The 24,998-nt window shown below is 47.4% G+C and overlaps 1 protein-coding gene across 1 annotated transcript in view; it reads left to right on the top strand.

Moving 5' to 3' along the window:
• The window catches only part of VWA5B1 (von Willebrand factor A domain containing 5B1), a 44,761-nt gene that overhangs the window by 10,754 nt on the left and 9,009 nt on the right, over positions 1–24,998 (top strand). Inside the window, exons 7-17 of the mRNA XM_060310140.1 lie at positions 2,028–2,204; positions 5,848–5,958; positions 7,820–8,022; positions 8,492–8,606; positions 10,552–10,737; positions 12,649–12,832; positions 13,694–13,884; positions 17,517–17,718; positions 18,151–18,465; positions 19,668–19,805; positions 23,183–23,314. Of these exons, the coding sequence (XP_060166123.1) occupies positions 2,028–2,204; positions 5,848–5,958; positions 7,820–8,022; positions 8,492–8,606; positions 10,552–10,737; positions 12,649–12,832; positions 13,694–13,884; positions 17,517–17,718; positions 18,151–18,465; positions 19,668–19,805; positions 23,183–23,314 (1,954 nt within the window). The remainder of the gene's footprint in view (positions 1–2,027; positions 2,205–5,847; positions 5,959–7,819; positions 8,023–8,491; positions 8,607–10,551; positions 10,738–12,648; positions 12,833–13,693; positions 13,885–17,516; positions 17,719–18,150; positions 18,466–19,667; positions 19,806–23,182; positions 23,315–24,998) is intronic.

Genomic DNA, 24,998 nt, shown 5'->3' with positions numbered 1-24,998 from the left:
GGACGAGCTGTCAAAAACTGCGACTTAGCAAAGAGGGGGCAAATGACACAGGGAGAGACATTATGTATGAGAGATGGAGATGCAGAGAGAAGCAGAGACAAATAGAGACAGAAAGACAAAAAAACTGATGCACATAGGTCAGTAGCAGACAAAAAGACCCACACAGATTCATTCTCTCATTTATTCATTCAACAAACACTAAGTGCCCAATAGGTTCTAGGCACTAGGACGAAAGCACTGAAAGTGACACATCCTTTCCTCATGGCGCTTATATTCTAGCACAGGGTAACAGACAAGAAGCAAACGCATGAGGAAGATCTGTTTAGGTGAGGGCCGGGGACTGTGAAACACAAAGCAGGACAATATGATGATGAGTGATGAGTACCGGGTGCTGTTCAGCCAGGTGTGTAGAGAAAGCCTGTTTGAATATGAGACCCGGTGGATCGTGAAGCATTGGAAAAACACGCAAAGAACTGGAAGCAGAATAATGCCAATGCGTTTGGAAAACAGAAAGATGCCCAGAATGGCTGAAATGTAGGGCAAACATGAGGCGGACAGGTAGGCAGGGGTCAGTCCTTAGGGGGGCTTCATGACCCCTGGTACAAGGTGTGAGGGGAAACTATTGCTTAAGCAGGAGAGTAACAAGAAAGATCACACTGCCTTCTCTCTATAGAAGGGACCACGGGGAAATAAAAGTAGAGGAATCAGGCCAGGAGGAAGCTATTGCAAAGATCCAGGCAAGAGATGGTACTGTCCTGCGCTTGGGTGATTGCAGCGGAGACAGAGAGAAGAGGACAAGTTCAGAATGTATCTTAGCTGCAGAACAGGCAGCCCTCTGCTGAAGGAGTGGATGCGTGGGGTGAGGAAAAGAGACAAATCGAGGGCAACTCTTAGGTCTTTGGTTTGAACACCTGAGCAGGTGATGATGTCATCTACTGAATTGAGAAAGGGACCCAAACAGACAGAAATTGAGAAATAGACAAAGAGAGGTATGTACACACAGAGACAGTCAGATACAGAGACAGAGAAAGTAGAGGTGGAGAGAGAGGGCGGCAGAGTGAGGAGAGAGGAAGTGAGATTCGGTGCAAAGTGACCGGAGAGTCGAGGACAGTTCAGTAGTGGTGTGACAAGGCCAACTAAGAGGACACATGAAAAGATACAGAACTCTGGTGCTGTCCTTCCTTTCATGTTTACTGAGCCCAGCTCTGCACCAAGCTCTATGTTAAGTCCTGGCGATGCAAGAGACTCGAGCACGACCTGCCTTCAAGTAGCCCCTGAGCTAGAGGGGAGACAGAGAGAGGAGCAAAAACTCACAGTGTGAGACATGCCTGGGTCCCCATGACAAATACCAACGGCGGCAGCAAGAGCGTAGATGGTTGCTGTGCAGACAATCTCTCTGCTGGGAAGCCGTCTCACAGGCATTGCGTTTAGTCCATACAACTCAGTGAGGTATGTGCTCTCGTCCTCATTTCATGGGTGAGGAAACTAAGTCCACCAGGAAGATGGGGGCAGGTTTTCCAAAGAGGTAAAATTTGAAGCGTGAGTAGGAAGTTATCAGTGGGAGAGAATCAATAAACCAGAGAATCAAGTTCACAGCCAAAACGAGCCAGAGAGTGGCTTCTCCCCTGGGTGTGAGAGGGCAAGAAACCACTATTCACCTGAGGACCTGCATGTGTGCCAGGACCTTCCCATTTGCGTGCCAGCTCAGCTCATCCTCAGAACCACCCTAAGAAATGGACATTGTTTGCCCCGTTTTACAAAGAAGAGTCAGACCCAGAGGAGGGTCTTGCCCAATATCACACAGCTGGATGGTGACAGAGCTGGGATTCAAACCTAGGCCTTTCTGTTGTTGCAACCTGTGAATGTCTAGCAGAAGAGCCAGGTAGGGTCAACCGGGAAGTCTTTCACACAGAGGGTGAGTGGGATCCTGCCAAGACTTGGAGAGTAATGGGGGACCAGCACGACCCCCAGGAGTAGCTCTGGACCCCGTGAACGCCCAAGTGAGAGAGTTTCCCTTTCTCCTCCAGACAGAAATCATCCGGAAACGCCTCCACAAGGACATTCCCCACCATTCCGTCATCATGCTCAACTTCTGTCCTGACCTCCAGTCAGTCCAGCCGAACCTAAGAAAGACCCATGGCGAGTTTATCTTCCTCATCGACAGGAGTGGCAGCATGAATGGGACCAACATGCACCGAGTCAAGGTACCTCTAAGAGGATCTAGGGTCCCAGGGTGCCCAGCTTCTCAGCACTTTCTGCCCCAAGCATCCCTCCTTCCACACCTGAACCCGTTCCTTAAATGACTAGCCATGGCTAAGAGAAATGACAAACAACTTTTTGGTATGTCAGTTTAAACAGAAACCCCACCCAAACTCAAATCGCTCCCAAAATAAACCCCTGAAGTGATCTGAGCAGAGGTTAACTGCTGTCCATTTACAAGGGATGAAGTGATCAGTAGCTTCCCTCGGCATTCTACACGCCTTTGTTGTGTCCCTGTTCTGGCTAAAACACCTCACTAGGTACTAGGTGGAGAGGGATACCCACGTGACATTGGAGATTCATTGGACATGGCCCCTGCCATCAAGGGATGTGTAGAATCCAGTAGAAATGACGTGGTTCATCCTTTTTTTTGTTTTTTTTTTCAAATGCCTCATATGTGCAAAGCCCTGTGCTTGGCCACCTGGAAAGACGGTAGTTTGGAAACATAGTTCCTGCCCCAAGGAGCTCACAGTCAAGTGGGGAGCATAGCCCTGTTAGCCAAGCCTGCCTGCGAGCATGGTCTTGATGCTTTGGAGGGTTCTGAAGGAGTTCAGGGGAAAGAGTGATAAAACCCTCCCCCCACATCCAGAAGCATTCCATCTCCATGAGGAGATTATTCACCACAATTATGGCGTTACCCAACACTTCCTTGTATTTTTAGTTGTGCAGATGTCTGTCTCCTCCTCTGGAACTATGCACTCATTAAGGAAAAGGACCAGCTCTTTCTCATCTGTCTCTCCCCATGGGGTCTAGCTCTGTGTTTATGTGTAAAAAAGCCCTTGGTTGCTGTTTATTGAACTCAGTAAAGGATCGTAGTTCAAGAGAGCAAGGGATGAGAGAACAAGGAGAGGGCTCTGCTGTCACCTGAAATTTTGTCCTTCTCCCGACCTTGTCTCTCTTATTTCCAGAGCAACAGAATGAGCCAGGAGGAATGGGCTTAAGTGGGATCAGTGGCGACAGCTATCTCCTAAGCCTTGCTATGACTGGGTCTGGTCTTGAAGTATGACAGAGCAGTCATAGATGAGATCCAAGTTCTTGTTTGAGCCTCTTGACATTGGGATGCAGGACTGCTTGGTACCTTTCCCCCACCCCCGCCCACCATCAAAGGCAGGCATTGAAGTAAGGAGCTGTCCACAGTGCTGGAGTGCTGAAGCATGCTCCAGGACTGTGTGGCCATGTGTATTCCATTCCACAGCTGTACCAATTTGCACGACATCTCTTCAGTTACTCCAACGTATCATAGGATCACAGACCTAAAACATCTCTCAGAGAGCATTTAATCCATTTTCCCTGCCATTTTCCAGGTAAGGAAACTCAGTCCCCAGGACGCTAAATGTTCTTCCCAACATCACAGAGCTGGTGCGGGAACCTGAATCTTCTGTATGCAGTGCTCATTTTCCTTCCATTGCCAATAGGGAATTATACAGACTTTTCCACTGAGACAACCTCTCTTCTCTGATTGTCATTCCTGCTACATGGCTCTGAGAAAAACAATGCCTGGGTTCCAGAGTCAGTTCTACCACTGACTTGCTATGTGGCTTTGGACAAGTTGATTCTCAACTCTGGCTTCATTTATTCTTTCTGTAAAATAAGAAAGAAGGATTCATTCAAGGAGGGCAAACATACGTCACACATCCCTCTGTTCCCCTCCTCCAAGCCCAGACAGACATCAGTAATTGACCATGACACTTTTTTTTCAGTGCTGAGCCTGGATTCAGTCTCTACCTCCTTCCCATCTTGGTGTTCCAGGCAGTTACCACCAGTGAAATGAAGCTGGTTTATGAGTAGAAATCCAGTTCCTGAACTAGAGACCTATTGTCAGGATTCTCTGACAATAACTTGGTTCACGTCTCGGTCCCTTTCCCCTTGGAGTCGCTCTTGCTTTCTCTTCCAGTTCAGCTCAGTGAGCTCGAGGTCATCCTTTCACAAATGGCTTTGCATTGGCACGATCCATTCTGCTAAACGCGTCCCTTTTAGAAAAAGTCGCAGAAATTACTCAGGCCACACATCCCTTTCCCCACTGACAATGAGGCCATTGAGGGGTTGCTTGAGTCATCACGTGGCTCATTGGGTTGAAGGTGGAGGAAAAACTAGGCTTAGGGAGGTAGGAGAGAATAGAAATCCAAACAGCCATGCCAAAGGGGAAAGTTCGGCCAAGTTAATTTCCTGCAGCTGGTCTCACTCTTCAGCTGCCAGAAACATGGCTTTAAAATTCTAATAGGTGCGAGCAGAGACAATCTGTATGGACCAGCAGGGTCTCCTCCTAGCAGCAACACACGTCAGGAGCTAATGAAAAATAAACAGGTATTGACTTCTTTTGCAGAAAAACAAAACATATTGACACAAGCAACAAAAGGAGATGGACAGAACATTAATGTCAATATTCACAGAGGGGAATGGAAGAGGGGCTGCAGGGCTGCAGAGCCTGGAAGGCCACACGGTGTAAAAGTTGCCAGGATCCACTTGCTGCTGTTTCCTTCAAGATTTTGGAGTGTAACAGTTTGTTTCTCTGAAGCTATGCTGAGATCCCTGGGGTGCTATCGATAAACTCTATAGGGATGAGGGAAAGCCACTCATCCCTGAGTTCTGTGCCAAGGCAGGGCCAACATAAATAAAGATCTCGGAGCTATGCTTCGAAAGCCTCAGTCCTATTCTCAGGTTTTACGATCCAGTGCAATTCCTTAACCCTCTGAGCCTCAGTTTCCTTATCTGTAAAACAGAGGCATTGATACTAATATGTATCTCATGGGGTTGGCAATAATAACCATTCAGTTGGTACTGAATGTTTACTGTGCGCCACACTGAGGTTCAAAGGAATGATATAACTAGCCCAAGGTCAAGTTAGTAAAAGCAAAGGTGAGATTGAAGCCCAGATATGTTTAACTTCAAAGTGTATGGTGAGATTGAAGCCCAGATACGTTTAACTTCAAAATGTATCTCCTTAACCACTATGCTATCATACATGTTACAGAGGTTAAATGAGACAATGAATACAAAGTGCTTAGCATGTAGTAATTGCTTGACATTTATCATTGCATTGTATCGTCATTATCATCGATATCATCATTCTCCCTCTTGTCATCTCCTCCACCTTCTCTCTTTGTCATTATTTTTTAGAATATACCTTGATCAAAGTCTCCTGGTATTGCATAGTTTGATAGGTTAAGACTCTTTAATGCTCACAGACCTTGAAACAGAGGGCTGCTTCATCACCAGTGGGACCTGGACCAGGCCACGTGCCTCCCTTAGACATCAATTTTGTTTTGGTGGAAGGGGGTGGGCGCTCCCTGCTCTCCTTACCGCTCAGGGTCAGTAGGAGGTGAAACGAAACTGGAAAACTGTAAGAGAATGGCTTTGAGAAATCAGCCTTGCTACACAGATGAGGACTTTTATGATGATGGCTTTGGCTCAGCCTCTGGTCAACATCAGCGAATTTCTTTATCTGGGGGAGAAAGTGATGTTGGGTGCAGACAGAGGGTGAAAGGTGCCCTTGGAGGCTGCTTCCATGCTGCTATGAGAACAACGCTGTGTGGTGGCCAAGGTAAGAACTCCTTCCTGAATCCTAAAAATTCCTTTCTCACCTGTCAGGATGCCATGCTGGTGGCTCTTAAGAGCCTCATGCCGGCCTGCCTCTTCAATGTCATTGGGTTTGGATCCACGTTCAAGACCCTCTTCCCTTCCAGTCAGACCTACAATGAGGTAAGGAGGGGGCATGGCTGGGACCAGAAGGGGTCAGGTGGTGAGAAACAGAGGCAAGGAAGGAAGAGGAAAGAGGAGGTACCCCCGAGGCCTGCCCTCATAGAACCTGTTCACACATATAGAACCTAGATGATGTCAGGAGCAGAGAACCAAAGGGAGGCTATCTCCATGTAGGCAGTCTTCTGGTCTCCCCCCTCCTTAAAGTAAAGATCATGTGGGGCAAAGTATGGATGTACGCTGGGAGGGGGTAGAGGGAAGGGATAGGGAGAGGATATATCTCAGGCCTCCCACTCACTGAAGCCTCTGTCTCATTAGAATGATAGATTCATGCAAGGTTGAGCTAAAGGAGTGAATAACAAGGGATAGAGGAGTGAATAGGTGAGCGAGTGGACTAAGAATGGCGCTCGCATGGCTCAAGGTAACAGTTTGTAACTAGAGGACCCTTGGCCCCAATAGGATGTTCAAAATGGGAGCATCCTAGGGAGTTCCCTGGTGGCCTAGTGGTTAGGATTCCGGGCTTTCACTGTTGTGGCCCAGGTTCAATCCCTGGTTGGGGAACTGAGATCCTACAAGCCATGAAGCACAGCGAAAATAAAGGTGGGAGGGTGGCGGACATCTTACCCAGGTCTAGGAACAGGAAGGAAGGAAGGAAGGGAGGGAAGGATGGAAGGGAGGAAAGAAGGACATAGGAGCCACTTTTCAATTAAAAATAACTTACTTGTCAGTTTTTTAAATACAGAAATAATATATATTGATTGTCCCACAATTTTTAAATCGAGATAATCAAAATGAAAAATTTGAAAATCTCCCATGATCAGTCAGAAGAAAAGAAAAACCACTGTTAAGAGCTTAGGATAAATCCCTTCTTGCTCTAAGCATTTACATACATTTTCAATAAAGGTAGGATCAGACCTCCCATACTTTCTGTAACCTATTTTTCTAACAAGACAGCCTACCATGAGCATGTGTCCATGCTAGTAAGTATTCAACTGCAACATAATTTTCAGTAGCTGCCACTATTTCACTACACAGATAGGCTGCAACTTATTTAACTAAACCGCTACAGGTGGGCATTTAAGTTGTCTCCATTTTTATCTATTGAGTTATCTTTGCAGCAAATACTTTGCATACATCCTTAATGATTCGCTTGGAATAAATGCCTAGTCTTGCTGGTTCCAAAGGTACATACACAGTTTTTTAAGACTTTTGTTATATTCCATTACTCCAAGTGTGGATGTTGGAGGAGCATCTTCCTGAGTCAGGAGCAGGAAAACATCTGATATCCAGTGAGAATCTGTCCTTGCTACAGGGACGTCCATCCAGTGGCAGGAATCCTTGGCCAGTTGGGTCTCACAGTGTCGGTCCAGGAGGGAGGAAATCTGAAACCCAGATTGGGGAAATGGTTTCCTCAGAGTATCATAGGGATTTAGTGCCACAGTCAGGCCAGGACTCAAGTCTTAAGATTTCTAGTCATGTGGTCTTTCCACCATACCTCCTGCCTCACTCACCAGAAAAGGAAACCTCATTTGTGCTGGGCAGTTAGGGCTTGACGTGCTACCTTTTCCAGGGGTGTTTATATTTTGAAAGAGGAACAAAGAAAGGACAACAGTAGGTTAATACATCATGAATAGTGGCATTTGGGGCATTGGTAGGTGGTGTTATTGGGCAGACTCACACCGAAAAGTGGCCACCTATTCTTCCTGCACGTGGGGCAGAGATGAAACTGGGAACATGAGTCAGCTCCAGTGAGGCTGAACTAAGATCCTGGGAAACAAAGGATTCATCCTCCAAGGGGCTTAGAGTCTCCACACCGTATAATGACCCTGGGGACGATCTCCCTGCCCATGACCCTTCTCTGCAGGAGAGTTTGGCCAAGGCCTGTGACAACATCCAGAGAATGCAAGCTGACATGGGTGGCACCAACATTCTCTCCCCGCTCAAGTGGGTCATCCGGCAGCCAGTGCCCCGAGGCCACCCGAGGCTGCTCTTCGTCATCACAGATGGTGCCGTCAGCAACACCGGGAAGGTGCTGGAGCTGCTGCGAAACCATGCCTTCTCCACCAGGTGGGCACAGGGCTGAAGGTTTAGGGCTCGGTTACTCTGGGCTGCCCTGGGCTGGGGAATGTCAGAACTGGGGCAACGTGGAAAGTGCCAGGAGGAGAAGAGGGGACCCACAATTCCTACAGAGCTTTGCTTCCAGGATGGTGTGGCCAACTTCAAAGTTTGCGTTTTCCCCACAGTGGTTCAGGAGGGATAAGATGCCCACACCTCTGCATCCAGGTCTCAAAGAGCAGTCTAGGCAGAGGAAGTCCTACCTGCTTCGACTCTGCGCTGGGGCGGGAGGGGATGGGCTGTCCATGTGTGAATGTGAGTGCCCACTGATGGCCCTCTTTCTTCTCCCTCACCCTCTACCTGAAGCTGGGGCCAGCTCTGAGATAGCTCTGCTGGATCACGATCTGTCCCTTTCCCCATCAGGGGACAAAAATGGCAGAGAGGATGGGAAGTAGCAGCCTCTCTTGTCCCCCTCCTCCAGGTGCTATAGCTTTGGAATTGGACCCAACGTCTGCCACAGACTGGTGAAAGGGCTGGCAACGGTGTCCAAGGGCAGTGCTGAGTTCCTGGTGGAGGGGGAGCGGCTGCAGCCCAAGGTAGGCAGAAGGGCCTCCATCTCTTCTGGTGCTGGGACCTCAGAGGCCCACACTGGTCACACAGCAACTCAGTGGTGGAGCTGGGATTTCACCCCAAGTCTGAGCACTCCACTGCACCCCAGTGAAAATCAGAGTTGGAGGCCACAGAGTGGACATTTCCTGGAGCTAGTACAGAACACTAGATGCCCTGGTCTCCAGCCACTGGCTCATATACTCCATCCACTGGCTGGGCAGGATTGGGGCTCCCAAAGGAGTCACTGCCTCTATGGATAGGAGTTGCGCTTGGGGTCATTTCTGGCCATGTTCCTGATGATGCCAAATGATGGCTCAGAAGAATCTAAAGGCCCCAGAAATCAAGGCAATTATAGTCTTCTCTCCATGTCTTGCATAATTGGCACAAATAATCCAGCACTTAGAAAATCCCTGTGTCCGTCCAGATCTTCCAAGAACAAGAAACAGAGCTGAAGTTAAGAGTGCAAGAGGTTTCTTGAGGGATAAAATCTGTAGAAGGGAAAAGAGGAGGAAACAGGAGGGAAAACTTTTTAGTCCACGTGCAGATGCAACACTTGTGAAAGGGAAGGAGGGAAGCAGGACTGGTCAGGGAGAGCCTCAGACTGCAGTGCAGGTCTGACAGGGTCTCATCCAACCCACCGGGGGTCTCTGGAGCAAGAATTGCCCATTAGGTTGTCTCTGTTGGGTGGAAAGACCAGGCACTAATATCCCTGCCATGCTCATTTGTTGCCTGGGGGCTTCCAGGGAGAGGTGTGAACTTGGTTTGAAAGCTGAGGCATTGCACATGGAGACTGTCATCTAACTGCATTCCTTGCAGCAAAAGAACACAGTCTTGTCACATCTTACCCTTCGCCCTCCCCATATCCTCAAGTCCATTCTCTAGTAGGTCCGTGTCTCCTGGAGGGGTGAGATAGGTAGGGTGGGAGGGAGGGAGATGCAAGAGGGAAGAGATATGGAAACATATGTATAACTGATTCACTTTGTTATAAAGCAGAAACTAACACACCATTGTAAAGCCATTATACTCCGATAAATATGTTAAAAAAAAAAAAAAGAATAAAGCAGAGGGAGGTTTGACTTCAGATAAAGAGAAGACAATGTGACATCAGAAGCCAAGATTGGAGTGATGCAGCTGCAAGCTAGGGAATGCCACTGGCCACCAGAAGCTGGAAGAGGCAAGGAAGGGATTCTCTCCTAGAGCCTCCAAGGGAAAGCAGCACTGCCAAATGCTTGGGTTTAGCCCCAGAAGACTCATTTCAGACTACTGGCCTCGAGAGCTTGTAAAAAAATACATTGCTCTTGTTTTAAGCCAAAAAAAAAAAAAAAAAAGAACACAGTCTTTCTCAAAGGGAAATTTGAGAGTGCTCCTCTATGACTGCCACAATCCTCAAATCATTTTTCCCCAGCTTTGCAGTCCATTGAGGAAATCATCCTAGGGGACGTTAAACCACTGTCCAAGCGCTAAACCAGCTGACATTCATTGAATGCCTATCACGTGGCAGATACTTCAAATGCAGTATCTTCCCAACTACACTGAAAGTTAAGAATTACTAACTCCCTTTAACAGAAGGGGACACGGTGGCCCAGGGAGGTAAATTGAGTTGCTCAAGGTCACTATTCAGTCCATGTTTTGAGACAAACTTTCTGTGTGTCCCAGGTTCATCACAGCCCTACTCTGAGTCTTGGGTTTTTCTCATTTATAAAATGCTAAGCTTAGAGAAGGTGAAAGCAAAGATCTGCTCCAACTCTGATGTTCTAGGAGTCTAAGAAACGCAGAGGCATGTTTGCTGCTGGGCAAGCCGCCCAAAGTCTACTGTCACTTCTTCCCTGCTACCTCTTCCCATGCTCACACCCACATAGTCTTCAGGCTCCTCATTTGTGCACACCCCCGTTCACACATCCCCCCAACCTGTGTTCTGACTCTGTCCAACAGATGGTCAAATCCCTGAAGAAGGCCATGGCCCCAGTCCTGAGTGATGTGACTGTGGAGTGGGTCTTCCCTGAGACTACCGAGGTCCTGATCTCACCTGTCAGCACCAGCTCCCTCTTCCCTGGAGAACGGCTGGTGGGGTATGGCATTGTATGTGATGCCTCCTTATACATCTCCAATCCCAGAACAGTAAGTACTTTAGAAATTCCAGGGGTCAGTGGGGGTCCAGAACCCTTCCCACAAAGCCATCCTTGGCTGGAAAGACGATTTATTTGTGGCAGCTAGGAGCCAATTGGATCTGGGTTTACTCTTGTGGGGTATAGTTGTCAGGCTGTGGACATTCAGTCATGGTGACACTGCTTGGGTAAATGCTACCATCTCAATATGTGGTCCTCAAGATCCCCTGCAAGAGGAGAACTTGGGGAACATGTTTAAAATGCAGAACCCTAGCTCCAACCCAGGTCCCCTGAATAAAAATCTCTGAAGATAAGGCCCAGGAACCTGCATTTTGCATAGTCTACTCCAAGTGATTTTGGTGAGTAGTTCAATTCAGAACAACGGCACTCAGATTTCTTTCCCTGAACACTCTAGACAGATCATATCTCCTTAGATGAATTTGTGTTTTATTCATTTACATGGATAATTCTCTTGTATGTGGTGGCAGAAGTGGAATAACAGTGAGGAACTTCTCAAAGGGAGGTGGAATCCATGCTAAAATGTAGAAGATTGCCTGAGATGCTATTTTCTCATCTAGCTTCCCTCGTTAGTAAGTCTCTCCACTCCCCTTTAAAGGATTTGTCATCTTGTTTAGTTTTTAAGCAGGAGTCACACAAACCCAATGCCTAGGGGGATTGGGCAGGTATAAAATGAACGAAATGGGCTTGTTGTAAAAATCAAAGGGACAAATGTCATGAGAGATAGCAGACGTTCCCCATAAGCGGAAATAAGGGGTGGTGAGGAATACAGCAAACTGGAGAGCACACACTCTGTCTAAATGCTCAGCCCCTACTCGGCCCTGACAAACAGTTACCATGCAAGAATGTGGACCCTATGTTAAATGTGTTTCCAATCTTTCAAGAGGAGTTAGAGGTTTATTTGAAATTTCCAGATTTTAAAATGTTATGGAATCTCTTAAGAACCATGGTCAGTAATGGTAAAAGTGTTTTGGAGAGTAGAGTGTTCAACTGCAGGGAGAACGTGCTAAACAAAATGCTGGTCAAGACTCTGCACAATCCAGGCCTTTCTTGGAGGTCTGAGAGGTAGCAGATCAGCCACAGACCTTACTACTAGCAGGGACTGTCAAATCTATTCTCCTTTCCTTACCCGTGAGACTGGCAATGCTTTCTCCTACTACTAGAAGAGTTGTTGGGTAAGGGTATAATTGTGACTTACCCTCCCGGAAGGTGATCTAGAAATAACTAATAAAATTAGAAATATATACCTTTTCAACCCAGAAAAACCTCCTAAGAATCAAACACATAGAAATAAAAGTGATGTAATAGATTCATGGTCAAGGATTTATTGTAGCATTTTTTACGGTGGCAAAAAATAAATGGCCACAAAGCGAATGCTTAATAAAAAGGGGTGGTAGAATATCATACAGCCAAATGTTTAAAAGAATAGTTGACGTGAAAGATTTCCAAAATGTTTTAAGTGCAAAGTTCAAGCTACTGATAAATGTAAGTAATATGGTCCAGCTTTTGTAACACAAGATGACCCCAATAAGCCCTTATATTTTTATATATGTTTATATCATGGAGAACGAAACAAAAGGAACAGATGGTTCATGCTGTTATTTTTGGTTATCTATTTGGAGACAGCAGTAGCATTTAGAATTACGCTTTTTTTTAACATTTAATAAAGAATATAATGAAAAGTATAAACAGCATAAGTGATATGAAAAACCACCTCCATTCACCATCCCTTAAATTTAGGCAGGAGTCTGCCTAAATTCCCCAAGCAAGCAAAAAATTTTCTTATTATTTCAGTTCTTCAAAGGTAGAACCTCCACCATCTCCTCTCACACCCCTTGCTGCCCTTTGGATGTCCTTCCTGACATCCAGCCTCACTCTAAGCCCTCTTTTCTCTCCCTCCCTCCAGGACAAGAGAAGACGATACAGCATGCTACACTCTCAGGAGTCCGGCAGCTCTGTCTTCTACCACCCACAGGATGAGGGACCTAGCCCAGACACTGGAGACTGTGCCAAGAGCTTGGGGACACCCTTCAACCTGAGGCAGGCCAAAGATGCCCAGCCATCCAGCGGAGACTCCGCCACCAGTCCCGGTCAGTCAGTTGTTCTTTGAGCTTTACTCCCTTCTCCAGGGAGGCCATGATTGCTACATTTTTACTGAACACTTATTACGTGTTAAGCACTTTTTACAATCTCATTGAACGGTTAGCAGCTGTGGAGGTGGGTACTATAATACCAACTTTACAGATGAGGGAACTGAAACTTGGAGAATTTTAGCAATGTGACTAAGCTCATGGAACTTGAAAGAGGTAGAGTACAGATAAAGAGTTTAGACCTGTCTTCCTCCAAAACCTCTTTATGGTTTTAGTTTCCATTCAGAGGGTAATTACTGATGACCTAAGGCTAGGTGCTGAGCGCAGTGTGGGAAGCAAAGATGACTCAAACGAGGCACTTGTCCCTCAGAAGTTCTCCATCTAGTGAGAGAGATACAACTGGCCTTAACTCTCTTAGAAAGCAGAATGACATGGACCACAAGAAAGTTTAACAGACTGTAAGGATCCCAGGGAAAGGAACATCTGGTAGAGGATATTAACAAAGACATAACGAGGGCACTGGTTCTTAGAAGTGGGAAGGGAGAGGAGATTCCAGGCAGCAGAAACTGCCTGAGCAAAGATGTGGAGGTGTCACACCTAGAAAACGTATACACAACTGGTATATTTGGAGCACATAATACCTTGAAAAATGAGCAGAAAGGAGAGTAGCTGGGTGGCTAGATTAGAGCTAGATTAGGCAAGGCTTTGAATGCCAGGTGAGGTGAGGCATCTGCACATACTTCAGTAGGTAAGTGGTGGAAAACTCAAGAAGTTTCCAAGCAAGAAATGGGTATGCAAGCTCCTCTCTCTTTCCCCACTGTCCTCCACCCTGATGGCTTCCCTGTCACCACTCCTGCCCAGGTCTAGACTTCTCCCAGCGACGGCGGGCATACAGCACCAACCAGATCACCACCCACAAGCCCTCTCCAAGGGCCCTTACGGCCAGCGACCCCACAACAGCTGCCAGGAGATACCCACTGAGGAAAGCCAAGCTGCAGGACCTCACCAAGCAGACCAGCCTGGATGCTCCGCGGTGGCAGATTGATTTGCAGGTACCCAAGCAGGGCATATTGGAGTTGGGGGTGGCCATAGATGGGGAAGAGCTCTGTCTCCTGCTTCAGCCATAAGGATGGAGCTTGACCACAATTTACAGTGAAGTGAGTCACTTCTTCCTCCTTTTTCTGGATCTTCACTTGCCTGACCTCCAATGACAACTTCCTAATAATGATACCCATTGGTCAATGACATCACCCATTCTCTGCTCATAGAACTTCCCAGTTGGCAAGGAGCACCCCCATCTACACTCTCATTTGATTTTACAGCACCCCTTGGAAAGGAGGGAATGTGGGCGCCGGCCACCCCCACTCCGTACAGATGTGGAAATTGAGGGTCAGAGAGGTAAAGTGACTTACCCAGGGTCACACAGCCAGTCAGGGGATTGCAGCGAAGGACCTTCTTCCTGAAAAGCCCTTCTTTTCCCCTCACTGTCACCTTCTGCACCTTCTGAAAATCCCAAGGCTGTACATTCACCCAGGGCAGAGATCATCTCAGAGTTAGAAGCACAGCAGGACCAGTCATCCAGTGTCCGGCCAGACCAGGGTTTCTCAGCTCCCACACTATCGACACGGGAATTCTTTTCTGTGGAGGCTGTCCTGTGCACTGTGGAATGTTGGGCAGCCTCCCTGGCCTCTACCCACTGGATTCCAGGTACAATACCATCCCCGGTCAGGACAGCCAAAAATGTCTGCAGACCCTGCCAAACGTCCCTGGGGAGGGGGGCAACATCACCAGGTTGAGAATCACTGTCTAAACCAAATTGGTATTTGCTATTATCTGTACGCCTTATCCCATTTTCTTAAGAATGGGCTTTAGGTAGCTTTGTCATTGTGAGTCTGTGGTTCCGTAAAAGTAGCCTTTCACTCTCCCATTCCCACCCATAACCCCCATCTCTCCCCACCTCCAAATACACATAAGCCCCCTATGCTCCCCAACAGCGGGGATGCTGCCACCTTGCCCTGAAGGCTCTGCTCTGTGCTTAGCCAGGAGCCACTCGATGCAGTTGGAAGATACTGATCTTGGAGTCAGGCAGACTCTGCCCCTCAAGCATGTTGCTTAGCCTCTCTGAGCCCCCAATTTCTTCATCTATGACATGACGAGAATAGCTTGTCAGATGATTGAGCTAACAGTCATCAACAGATGTTTACTGGGAGCCAACTGCAGGTGGAGGACTCTTGCAGCACTGGCTGATAAAATATGAAGTGTCTAGTGCAGCACCTGGTGCACAGTAGGTGTCCTTTAAATGCAACTCTACTTGGTGAGAGCTCTGGGCAGCTGGGCAGCTCTCCTCCTCACTTCTGGCCCATCTTTGTTCATCTCTCCCCATTCCCTGCTTGGCTTCTTCCACAATCTATCTCCAATACACTTGTGTGAATGTATATGCATGCACACACACACACACAAACACACACACACACACACACATACACACATATACACTCCCTGCAGCCTATGGCTGGGTGAAGGGGGCTGAATCTTAGACTAACTTGTTGCTATGGAAACTGTAGCAGCTTCTGTTTCTCAGTGTGCTGGTGATGGTGGGGCAGGGGTAGGGGGAATCCCAGTCTCTGCTGTGGTAAAGAAGTTAGGGATGCCCTGGGACCCAGCAGCCTTGGCTGGGTACCAGTTCCCACTGAGGCCGTCCTAAGATGGAGCAGTCCCTTTCATCTCCCACACCCTTGTACCATCCCCAGGACCTCAGGCCCAGAGGAAACAGGAAGGATGAATCTAGCCCCTGCCCCAAGAAGACCCCATCTAATGGGGACGCACAGGCCTCATTCCAGTAAATATTTGATAGAGATGAAAAAGACCCCATGGTTAACTGTTAGCCTAAAAACTAAGAGGCATTTTTTCTCTCTGTTACACCTAAAAGTGCCTTTGTCCCCCCATCCCCTCCTCCTTCCAGGCAGATATATGTGTTCCCAGAGGCGCAAAATTCATTTTTAACTAATTTAATATTCTTTAATTACAAAAGTAATACGTACTCAGAGTTTTCAATAAAAAAAACTCTCGAACAGTTCAGTTGAATATAAAGTAAAAATAAAAGTCCCCCTCCCCTGTGCCCTGACTCACTTGGTTTTGGATGTTCCCTTCCAGAAATACTACACACACTAAAAAACACACATATGCGACACACATATATGTTTTGAACAATCACATATACAAACTGCTCTCCAATTTACTTTTTAAATGTCTTTTTAATTCACTTTTTATATGCAGTAACATTATTCTTTTCAGTGAACAGCTCTATGAGTTCTGACAAATGCATGTAGTCATGTAACTCTCCCCACAATCAAACTATAGAACAGTTGCAATTTACTTTTTTGAAATGAACTCTATCTTGAACTTCTTGCCATATTGGTTTGGAAGAACTCTGCCTCTTTCATTTCACCGTTGTATGGTGTTCCACTGTGTGGATGTACCATAACGTATTTACCGACCCCTAGCGATGGACATTTAGACAGTTTCCAGATTTTCACTTTTACAAACAGTACCGTAATAAATATACAATACGGGCACACGGATATTTGCATCCTTGTGTATTACCACAGAATTAAATTCCTAAAAGTGGAATCGCTGGGTCAAAGGAGATTGTGCATCTTGTTGAGAGATAGCACACAGCTAAATCATTCTTTTACAAGTGTGCTTCGGTGCAGAGTCCCACCAACAGTCCATGAGAAACTGTCTCCTTGTGGACAACTATGGTTGTCATCAAACATTTAAATATTTGCTAATCCAGAAGATTAAAAAAATCATAACTTATTTCAATTTAGAGCAATGCTCATGAGACTGAGCATTTTTTCATGGGCTTATAGAATCCTCTTCCTATGAACTGCCTGCAGATGCCCTTAACCCATTACTCTATTGAGTTTATCTCCCTTCTCCTCCACCCCAGTGATTTAAAGAGCATTTTCTTGAAAACGATCTTTGTCATGCGTGTTGCAAATATATTTCCCAGTTTACTCCTTGCCTTTTGAAGTGTTTTGGACTAGCATTAAACAGATTAAATCCACAAAACAGAACAGAAAGTCCAGAAATAAAACCAAATATACATGACAGCTTTGTCAGGATAGAGGTAGAGAACTGATAAGCCGTAGGGACTCAGTGAATGAACTGTATTCAGTAAATGGTGATGACGTTTGTACTCTTCATAAAATCAAAGAAAAGGCTGTTTTCTATTTCCTTACATCAAAATAAATTTTTTTTGTGAATCAAAGATTTAAACAAACAAAAATAGAATCACAAAAATTCTAGAATTTTTTTTAGTAGGAAAGACTTTTTAAGCATGACAAATGAGAAGACATAAGGGAAAAGGCTGGTAATTATAACTACAAACACACAGAGTTTTAAACTTTATGGCCAAACCCAAAAAAGGCGGGTTTAGAATATTATCCATGGTATGTGATTTTCCATGGTTTTCCTGGTTTGGACTTTATCCATGGTTTGGGATTATTTGTGTTGATGTTTCTTATGGGTAATGGAGAGCAGGTCATGTGTCCTTGGGTACTACAGGGGCAGTCCCCCAGGAGGAGCTGGGGCAGCCAGGGAAAGAGCTGTGGCTGGGAGTGGAGGGAAGGGGGCCAGCCACCAGGAGCTCAGTCTCCTCTCCTTCCTCTTGCATTCTTAGCCCTTGCTGAACAGTGGCCCGGACCTGCGCCAGGGCCCCAGACTCTGGGGTCCAGTGGCCCGCAGGCCCTCTCTGCTGCCCCAAGGCTGCCGGCCCTTCCTGCCCTCTGGCCAGGAGACCCAGGCTTGGAGCGCCATGAACGAGCTGGATCTTGGGTCTGGTCTGAAGCCTGCCTCAGACAGCTGCAGCCCTGGGGACCTGGGTAAGTGCCCACAGGGTCCAAGACCTGACTGGGGACAGGGAGGAATCCTAGGCTGTAGCCCAGCCTGGGAGGGGGGCATCTGCTGTGGCCCATCCCTCCCAGACGACCTCACCAATCCCTCTCTCCCAATCAACCTGGCCCTTGGGCTGCCTGTGAGGCTCCCAGGTGTCCTACCTGTGGAGTGACCCGCCACCCTATCTGGCCCCCTCAGGTACTAGCTTCCTGAGAGGTGGGTCTGCCCTACTCTTGGGGACAAGCCAGTGCCACCCCTGCTCTCCTAAGGAAAGAGTTGTGTGTTCCCTGGGGGCGGGAGGGGGGAGGGGACTGTCCTTGCTTAGCGGTGTCTGCATCCTGGGGAGGGATGATGTCGCCTGGGAATGGAACCCCTGTCCTGCAGCTCAGATCACAGCCCGCTTGTCCCTCCGCCCCCAGAGCTGTCCCATCACCCCTCCGCCTTCGAGACCGAGACGTCCTCGGACTGGGAGACCCTAGCCGAGTCCGAGGAGCAGGCCAGTCCCCGCAGGCCCGCCAGCCCAGGACCCGTGCTGGGCAAGGCCGTGGTCAAGGGCCTGCGCGACAGCCAGCCTTTGCAGTGGGAGGTGAGCTTTGAGCTGGGGCCTCCCGGCCCCAAGAGGGGCGACGCACGCGAGCCCGACCTGTGGGGCGAGACCTTCCACCACCTGGCGGCCCGCGCCATCATCCGCGACTTCGAACAGCTGGCGGAGCGCGAGCGAGAGATCGAGCAAGGTGAGGGCCGCGGGCCCGCCCCCTCCTCGCAGCCCCGCCCCATGCCCCGCCCCTGCCTCTCCCCCAGGGACTGCCCTCCTCCCCCCCTGGCTCCACCCCCTTCCTTCTCCCCACTGCCCTGCCACCGCCCAATGCTCCGCCTCCCCTCCCCATCTCTGCCCCCAGGTGCCTCCCTTGACCCCCACAGTCCCCCTCCACACACACACACACACACACACACACACACACACACACACACACACACACACACACACACACACACACACACACACACACACACACACACACACACACACACACACACACACACACACACACACACACACACACACCCCGGCCCAGGGCTCCACCCCCTGCTTGATCTGCCCCCTCCCAGCCCCATGCTCCTCCACACCTCCCACACCCACCCGGTAACCAGTCCTCTCCTCCCTCCTTTTCAAGACAGTGATTTGTGGGATCTTGAGGGAACACACCTGGAGAACAGATAAATAGAGACATAAATAGAGAATATTTCTATTATTTGTTATAGTTTATGCTTTATTTATATAACAATACTACATGGTTTATATTTTATATTATTTGTATTTTTATAATTTTTTTTTTCTTCCAATGAGCACTTTACCTTACAGTTTACAGGACATTTGTCCATCCTTCACGTCAAGGAGACTGCTCACCTGCTCAGTAGGAAGAGTCTGGGCTTTGGGGACCATCCTGAGTCCTGATCTCAGGTCCATTCCTAACTTGCTGTGTGACCCTATGCTCACCACTCTCCCTCTCTGGTCTGTCTCTGCAAGGTTGTCCCAATGGTCCCCACACAGCCAGGGGACCTGTGAAATCCTGCAGCAAGATTCTCATCAGAGAGCTGCAAAATGAAAATAGAAGATACTGACAACACAGAGATTTGGTTTTTTTTTTATAACACTAAAGTTATTTAAGGAAAGTAACTGTCATTTTTTATTAGATGTCTTACTTCTTTTGCATTAAAATATCCTTATTTTATGAAGTGATGGTGGAGGTTTTAATAATCTTGAGGGTTTCTTTTAAATGACCTTAATGGCAAGTTGGTAACTCCTTAAATTTAAGGGCTTATTTAATTCCAAAGATGGGACCATGGATCTAGCCCTCCTTTTAGCTTCCAGAGCTTCCATGTCAGGGAGGACTTTCCCACTCCACACAGTGACACCCCCCTTCTCCCTCTGCAGGGTCCAGCCGCCGCTACCAAGTGAACGCCGTGCACACCAGCAAGGCCTGCAACATCATCAGCAAGTACACAGCCTTCGTGCCTGTGGACAGAAGCAAGAGCCGTTACCTGCCCACCGTCGTGGGATACCCCAACTCTGGTAAGGCAGGTGCGCGGCCAGGGCTCTTCTGAGGGCCAAGCAATTCCCAAGTGGGCCAGAGGAGGGGGACTGGGATACAAAGCAGCCTAGACTGGTGGGGAGGGGTTCAGGGAAGGGCCTTGAAGCTAAAAGGCGCCCCAGCAGATGGTTTGGCCGCCAGGGAGTAGGGGGCACAGGAATCCCCATCCCACTGCTCTGCACAGAGCTGTGAAACCATCCCACTCCCCTTTTCCCACTAAATGAATATGACTTGATTGTATTTTTCCAGTTGGTATGTGCTCACTGTAGAAAATTCTAAAATATAGAAAGATGTGGATGGACCTCGAGATTATCATATGAAGTGAAATAAGCCAGAGAAAGACAAATATCATAGGATATCACTTACATGTAGAATCTAAAAAAAAAAAAAAGATACAAATGAACTTATTTACAAAACAGAAATAGACCCACAGACATAGAAAACAAACTTATGGTTACCAAAGGGGAAAGGGGGAGAGAGATAAATTAGGAGTTTGGGATCAACATATACACACATATATAAAACAGGTAACCAAGAAGGACCTACTGTATAGCACAGGGAACTCTACTCAATATCTTATAATAACCTATAAGGGAAAAGAATCTGAAAAAGAATATATATGTGGGTGTGTGTGTATATATATATATATATATAAATCTGAATCACTTTGCTGTATACCTGAAACTAACACACTATTGTAACTCAACTATACTTCAATTAAAAAATAAATTAAAATTTTAAATTAAATATAGAAAGACATAAAATAAACAAAAGTGACTGGGACTGCCAATCATCCAGAAATGAGTACTAATTAATCCCTTGGTGTGATCATCCTGCCAGACTTCTTTCTACAGGTGTCTACATGTAGAGAAATCAAAAGACAGATCATTTTGCATAAATTGGATCATACCAATATGTGCTATATCTTACAAACTCTGGGTGTGGGAAATATCTTTCCGTCTTTTCATTTTAATAGCAGCAGGTACCCCACTGCAGGGAGCGATCATCATCATAGCAGCCAATTAGACAGTGTTCCATAGCCCTTTATATACATTAAATCATTTAATCCTCAAAACAGCTCTGCAAAGAAGATACTGTTTCCCCCATTTTACAGGTGGGGAAGCAGAGGCAGAGGGGGTAAGTAACTTGCCCACGGTCACACAGCAGTGAAGGGCAGAGTCAGGCTTTGACTCCCAGTAGCCTGGTTTCAGAGTCTATGCTCCCTCCTACTCCTCTCCACTGCCTCTTTTTTTTTAATGTTTAATTAATTTATTGATTGATTATTTTTGGCTGCATCAGGTCTCAGTTGCAGCACATGGGCTCTTTGTTGTGGCGTGCAGGCTTCTCTCTAGTTGTGGTGCACAGGCTCCAGAGCGCCTGGGCTCTGTAGTTTGCGGCAGGCAGGCTCTCTAGCCGAGGCATGTGGGCTCAGTAGTTGTGCCCCGCGGCATGTGGGATCTTAGTTCCCCAACCAGGGATCGAACCCACATCCCCTGCATTGGAAGGAGGATTCTTTACCACTGGACCACCAGGGAAGTCCCTCCACCGCCTCTTAAGGTTTATCAGAATGTAGCCCCCTATTATTAGACCTTTTGTTTATTCCCTTTTTTTTTTTTTTTTTTTTTTTTCTCGGTACGCGAGCCTCTCACTGTTGTGGCCTCTCCCGTTGCGGAGCACAGGCTCAGGACGCGCAGGCTCAGCAGCCATGGCTCACGGGCCCAGCCGCTCCGCAGCATGTGGGATCTTCCGGGACCGGGGCACGAACCCGTGTCCCCTGCATCGGCAGGCGGACTCTCAACCACTGCGCCACCAGGGAAGCCCTGTTTATTCCCCTTTTGATTATTGTAAATTGTGCTGCAAAGAACATCCCTGTGCACCTGTCTGGTAATCTCCTCAGGGCTGACATTCAGAACTAAGATTGCATATCAAAGAGTTGGCCCATTTTAAATTATTGTGATGTATGTTACCAAACTGACCCTGCCCCCAAAGGTTATCATGAGGAAGGTTTTCTATCCTCACCACCACTGAAAATTGTTTATCTTTCTAAACCTACTAAACTGAGAGGGGAGAAAAGTACCTTCGGGGAATTTCTTTAGCTTCTTTGTTGAAAACTTTTCGTATGTTTATGGACTATATACACTTTTTCTTTCCTGAATTATCAATACATTTTCTGTTCTTTACAGCAGCTTTTTCTTTTTTCTTTTTAAAGCAGACCTCCTGAAAGAATTGTGTTTGGAAACAATATATGCCTTTTCTGATTCCTCTGCCCTCCCCCCACCCTGCTTTTTAAAAATTTGATACCAAAATATTCAACGACCCACTCCCTCCCTCCCTCTCTGCCTCAGTTCCTCTGATTTCAGGTTCTGGCCAGCAGCCCAGGCTGTCACTCCACTGGGTCTTCTCACCCACTGGGCACTGTCACCGTGAATGACGTCACCCCCCTCCCACTCATCTCTGACCATTTTTTTTTAGCTTCTGTAGCCACAGTCTGGGAGTTTTAAGGACCAGACACATATCTTAACCTAAGTCCACAGCCCCCTAAGATTTGGATCAGCACTTCCCAAAGTGTGTTCCAGGGAACTAGAACCCTGGTTCCGTGTCTTGTTAACGGCCATTCAGCACAAAAATAGGAAATACCAGATTAGGAAAAAACATTTCTGAATGACTGGATTAAATAAACCTTAAAAGCTTTCTTTACTGCAGGACTTCTCAGAGCCTTTAGGGTGTTAGTATACATCAAGAGGCTCAGAGAATGGACTACAGTATGAAGCTTCTTCAAGACTTATTTTCCAATGGAACTCTTCATTTTTTAAGGAACAACTTCAAAACTAGTGTTCTCTGAGAATGGAGTTTCCCAAAACACACTGTTGGGTGCTGTAGCTTCATCTTCATACCCTGATGGTGATGCTCTGGGACTCAGGGCCCTGCCCTGTGGGAGAGGAAACTGGGACCTCAGTTTCTGAGACAGCAAACTGAGAGAGAAGGGAAATGGGGTGTTTCTGAGATAACGAGCCTTTTAACTAACTAGAAAACATTGGTGCTTTCTGAACATTATCTCAGCAATAGAATTTACCTGGCAAGGTAAGTATTATTCTCCCCATTTTCCAGGTAAAGAAACTGAGGCTCAGAGTGGTCAGTACCCCATCCAGCTAGTCAGAGATGGGGCTGGGGTTTAAACCCAGGTCATTCTGTCTCGGAGCTCATGGTCTTACCTTCTGCAATGCCTCCCTGCCTTTAGATAATTGACAGAGTGAAGCCAGAACGTTGACCTTGCTCTCCCAGCCCATCTTCCTTGGGGAAGAGGCAAAAGACTGGCACAGTTGTACCCATCTGACCCCTTCTCCTTGTCCTCATAAAGGTGCTGTGTTGCAGATGGTCAGCTCTCGGGTGCTGACCCGACAGTCGAGGGGCACTTCTGCTGGTTTCCGGCGGTCCCAGACGATGCCTGGGGAAGACTCGGCTGCCAGAGATGGCAAATTTCAGAACCTAAGTAAGAGCCGCCTCCGGTGTACTCTGAAGCCTGGGCCCCTGAGCCACCGCACCCTCATGTCCGAGGCCCCGAAGGACTCTCTCTGAGTCTTCACTCTGGGCCTTATGGGGCGAGAGCAAGGCCAGCTTTCCTGGATCCTCTGAGGCCTGAGATGGGCAGCGGGGCTCAGCATGGCCCAGGCATGCGTCGTTTACACAGCTTTGCTGAGAGAGCCACCGGGAGCCAGAGAGCAGTCTGGCCTCCCTGCCCACGTGCCCACACCATTCCCCACCTCTCCCTTTTCAAGGTCCACCAACCCCAGTGGCTGTTTCCCGCCTCCAACCTCTGAGTCCTCCCAGGCACTGAATGCCAGGAAACCTAATAAAGGAAAAAGCAAAAAGGCGGTTCCATCCCACCTTCTGCTTCTTCCAGGATTCCCAGAAGCATCCTTTCCACCTTCACCTGATTTCATTATGCCTGCAGCTTGGGTCCTTGAAGATCCATGATTTGACCATTTGGTGACCTTGCACTAACTCACAGGATTGCCTTAATCCTCTGTGTCTTGGATGTCTGCGTGTCTTTTTGTCCCACTAAAGACAGCCTAACTGCTGCACTAGTCCTAACCCCTTCCTACGTGCCCTCACATGTACAATGAGCATCTCCTGCCTTCTTCTGTGCATGGGAAGGACATCAGAGGTCCCACCTGGCCACTAGCCCCGACCCCCAGATCATAACGATGTTTTACGTGAGGGATTAGAAAGTGCTCACAGACTTTGATGGGTTAAAAAAGGAACAGTTTGTAAGGAGGTGAAAATCCCGAGGAGGATCTCTTCAGAATTAAGGAGTTCTGCCAGCTCCTTGGTCCCTCAGAGCCTCCAAAACCAAGGGGAACCTGCTCTACCCCTGAGCCACGCTGGGTTACCAGTCTAGAGGAAGCTTCTGGTCTACCCTTTCCTTTCTCTGTAGCTCAGCTACTGGTGGCCCATGGCTTCCATCAAAATCACAAATCCCTTCCTTTGAATTGTCCTCTGATTCACGCACAGTGTGTAGGACGTCTAAACTCTTAGTCTATCCCAAGCCCTTTCCCTCCCCAAGGATGACAATGGCTAACACTCACTGAGGGTTTTCTATGTGCTGGGCACTGCTTTAATTATCCATGACTCCTCACACCCATCTGAGAGTGTTTCTTTTATTTTCCACATTAAGAGATGAGGAAACCGAGGCTCAGAGAGATTAATTGACTTACACAAGGTCACACCGCAGATGCACGAGAGAACCGAGATTTGAACAAGCCGTGTCTGGCTCCAGAGTCCGTGAGGTTAATTACCCACCATGCTCTCTGCCTGCTGGTTGCCTCATTCATTCAGTCACTGGTTCACTCTTGTGCTGCCCCCCGAGCACCCAGTGATAATCAGAGCTTCTTGCCCTCACAAAGCTACTAACGGTCTCATAAGGGAGACAGAGGCTTTGCAGAACAACTCTGTGCATTTTTCCATAATTTGGATCATTCCTGTATAGTATATATGCCCGTCACTCTCCAGCCATTGAAATATTATAATAGTCATAAGAATAATCATCCTGATTATATATTTTGTACAAACGATGTGCAAGTATTATCCCCATTTTACAGATGGGGAAACTGAGGCTCAGAGCCCTCTGACATGTCAATGCCATGTTCTGATGCCTCCTGGAGAGCTGGCATGAA

Source organism: Globicephala melas, chromosome 1, assembly GCF_963455315.2.
Source record: "Globicephala melas chromosome 1, mGloMel1.2, whole genome shotgun sequence".
Classification (NCBI taxonomy): Eukaryota; Metazoa; Chordata; class Mammalia; order Artiodactyla; family Delphinidae; genus Globicephala; species Globicephala melas.
Note: the sequence above shows the minus strand (reverse complement) of the source record. Positions and strands in the feature narration are given on the sequence as shown.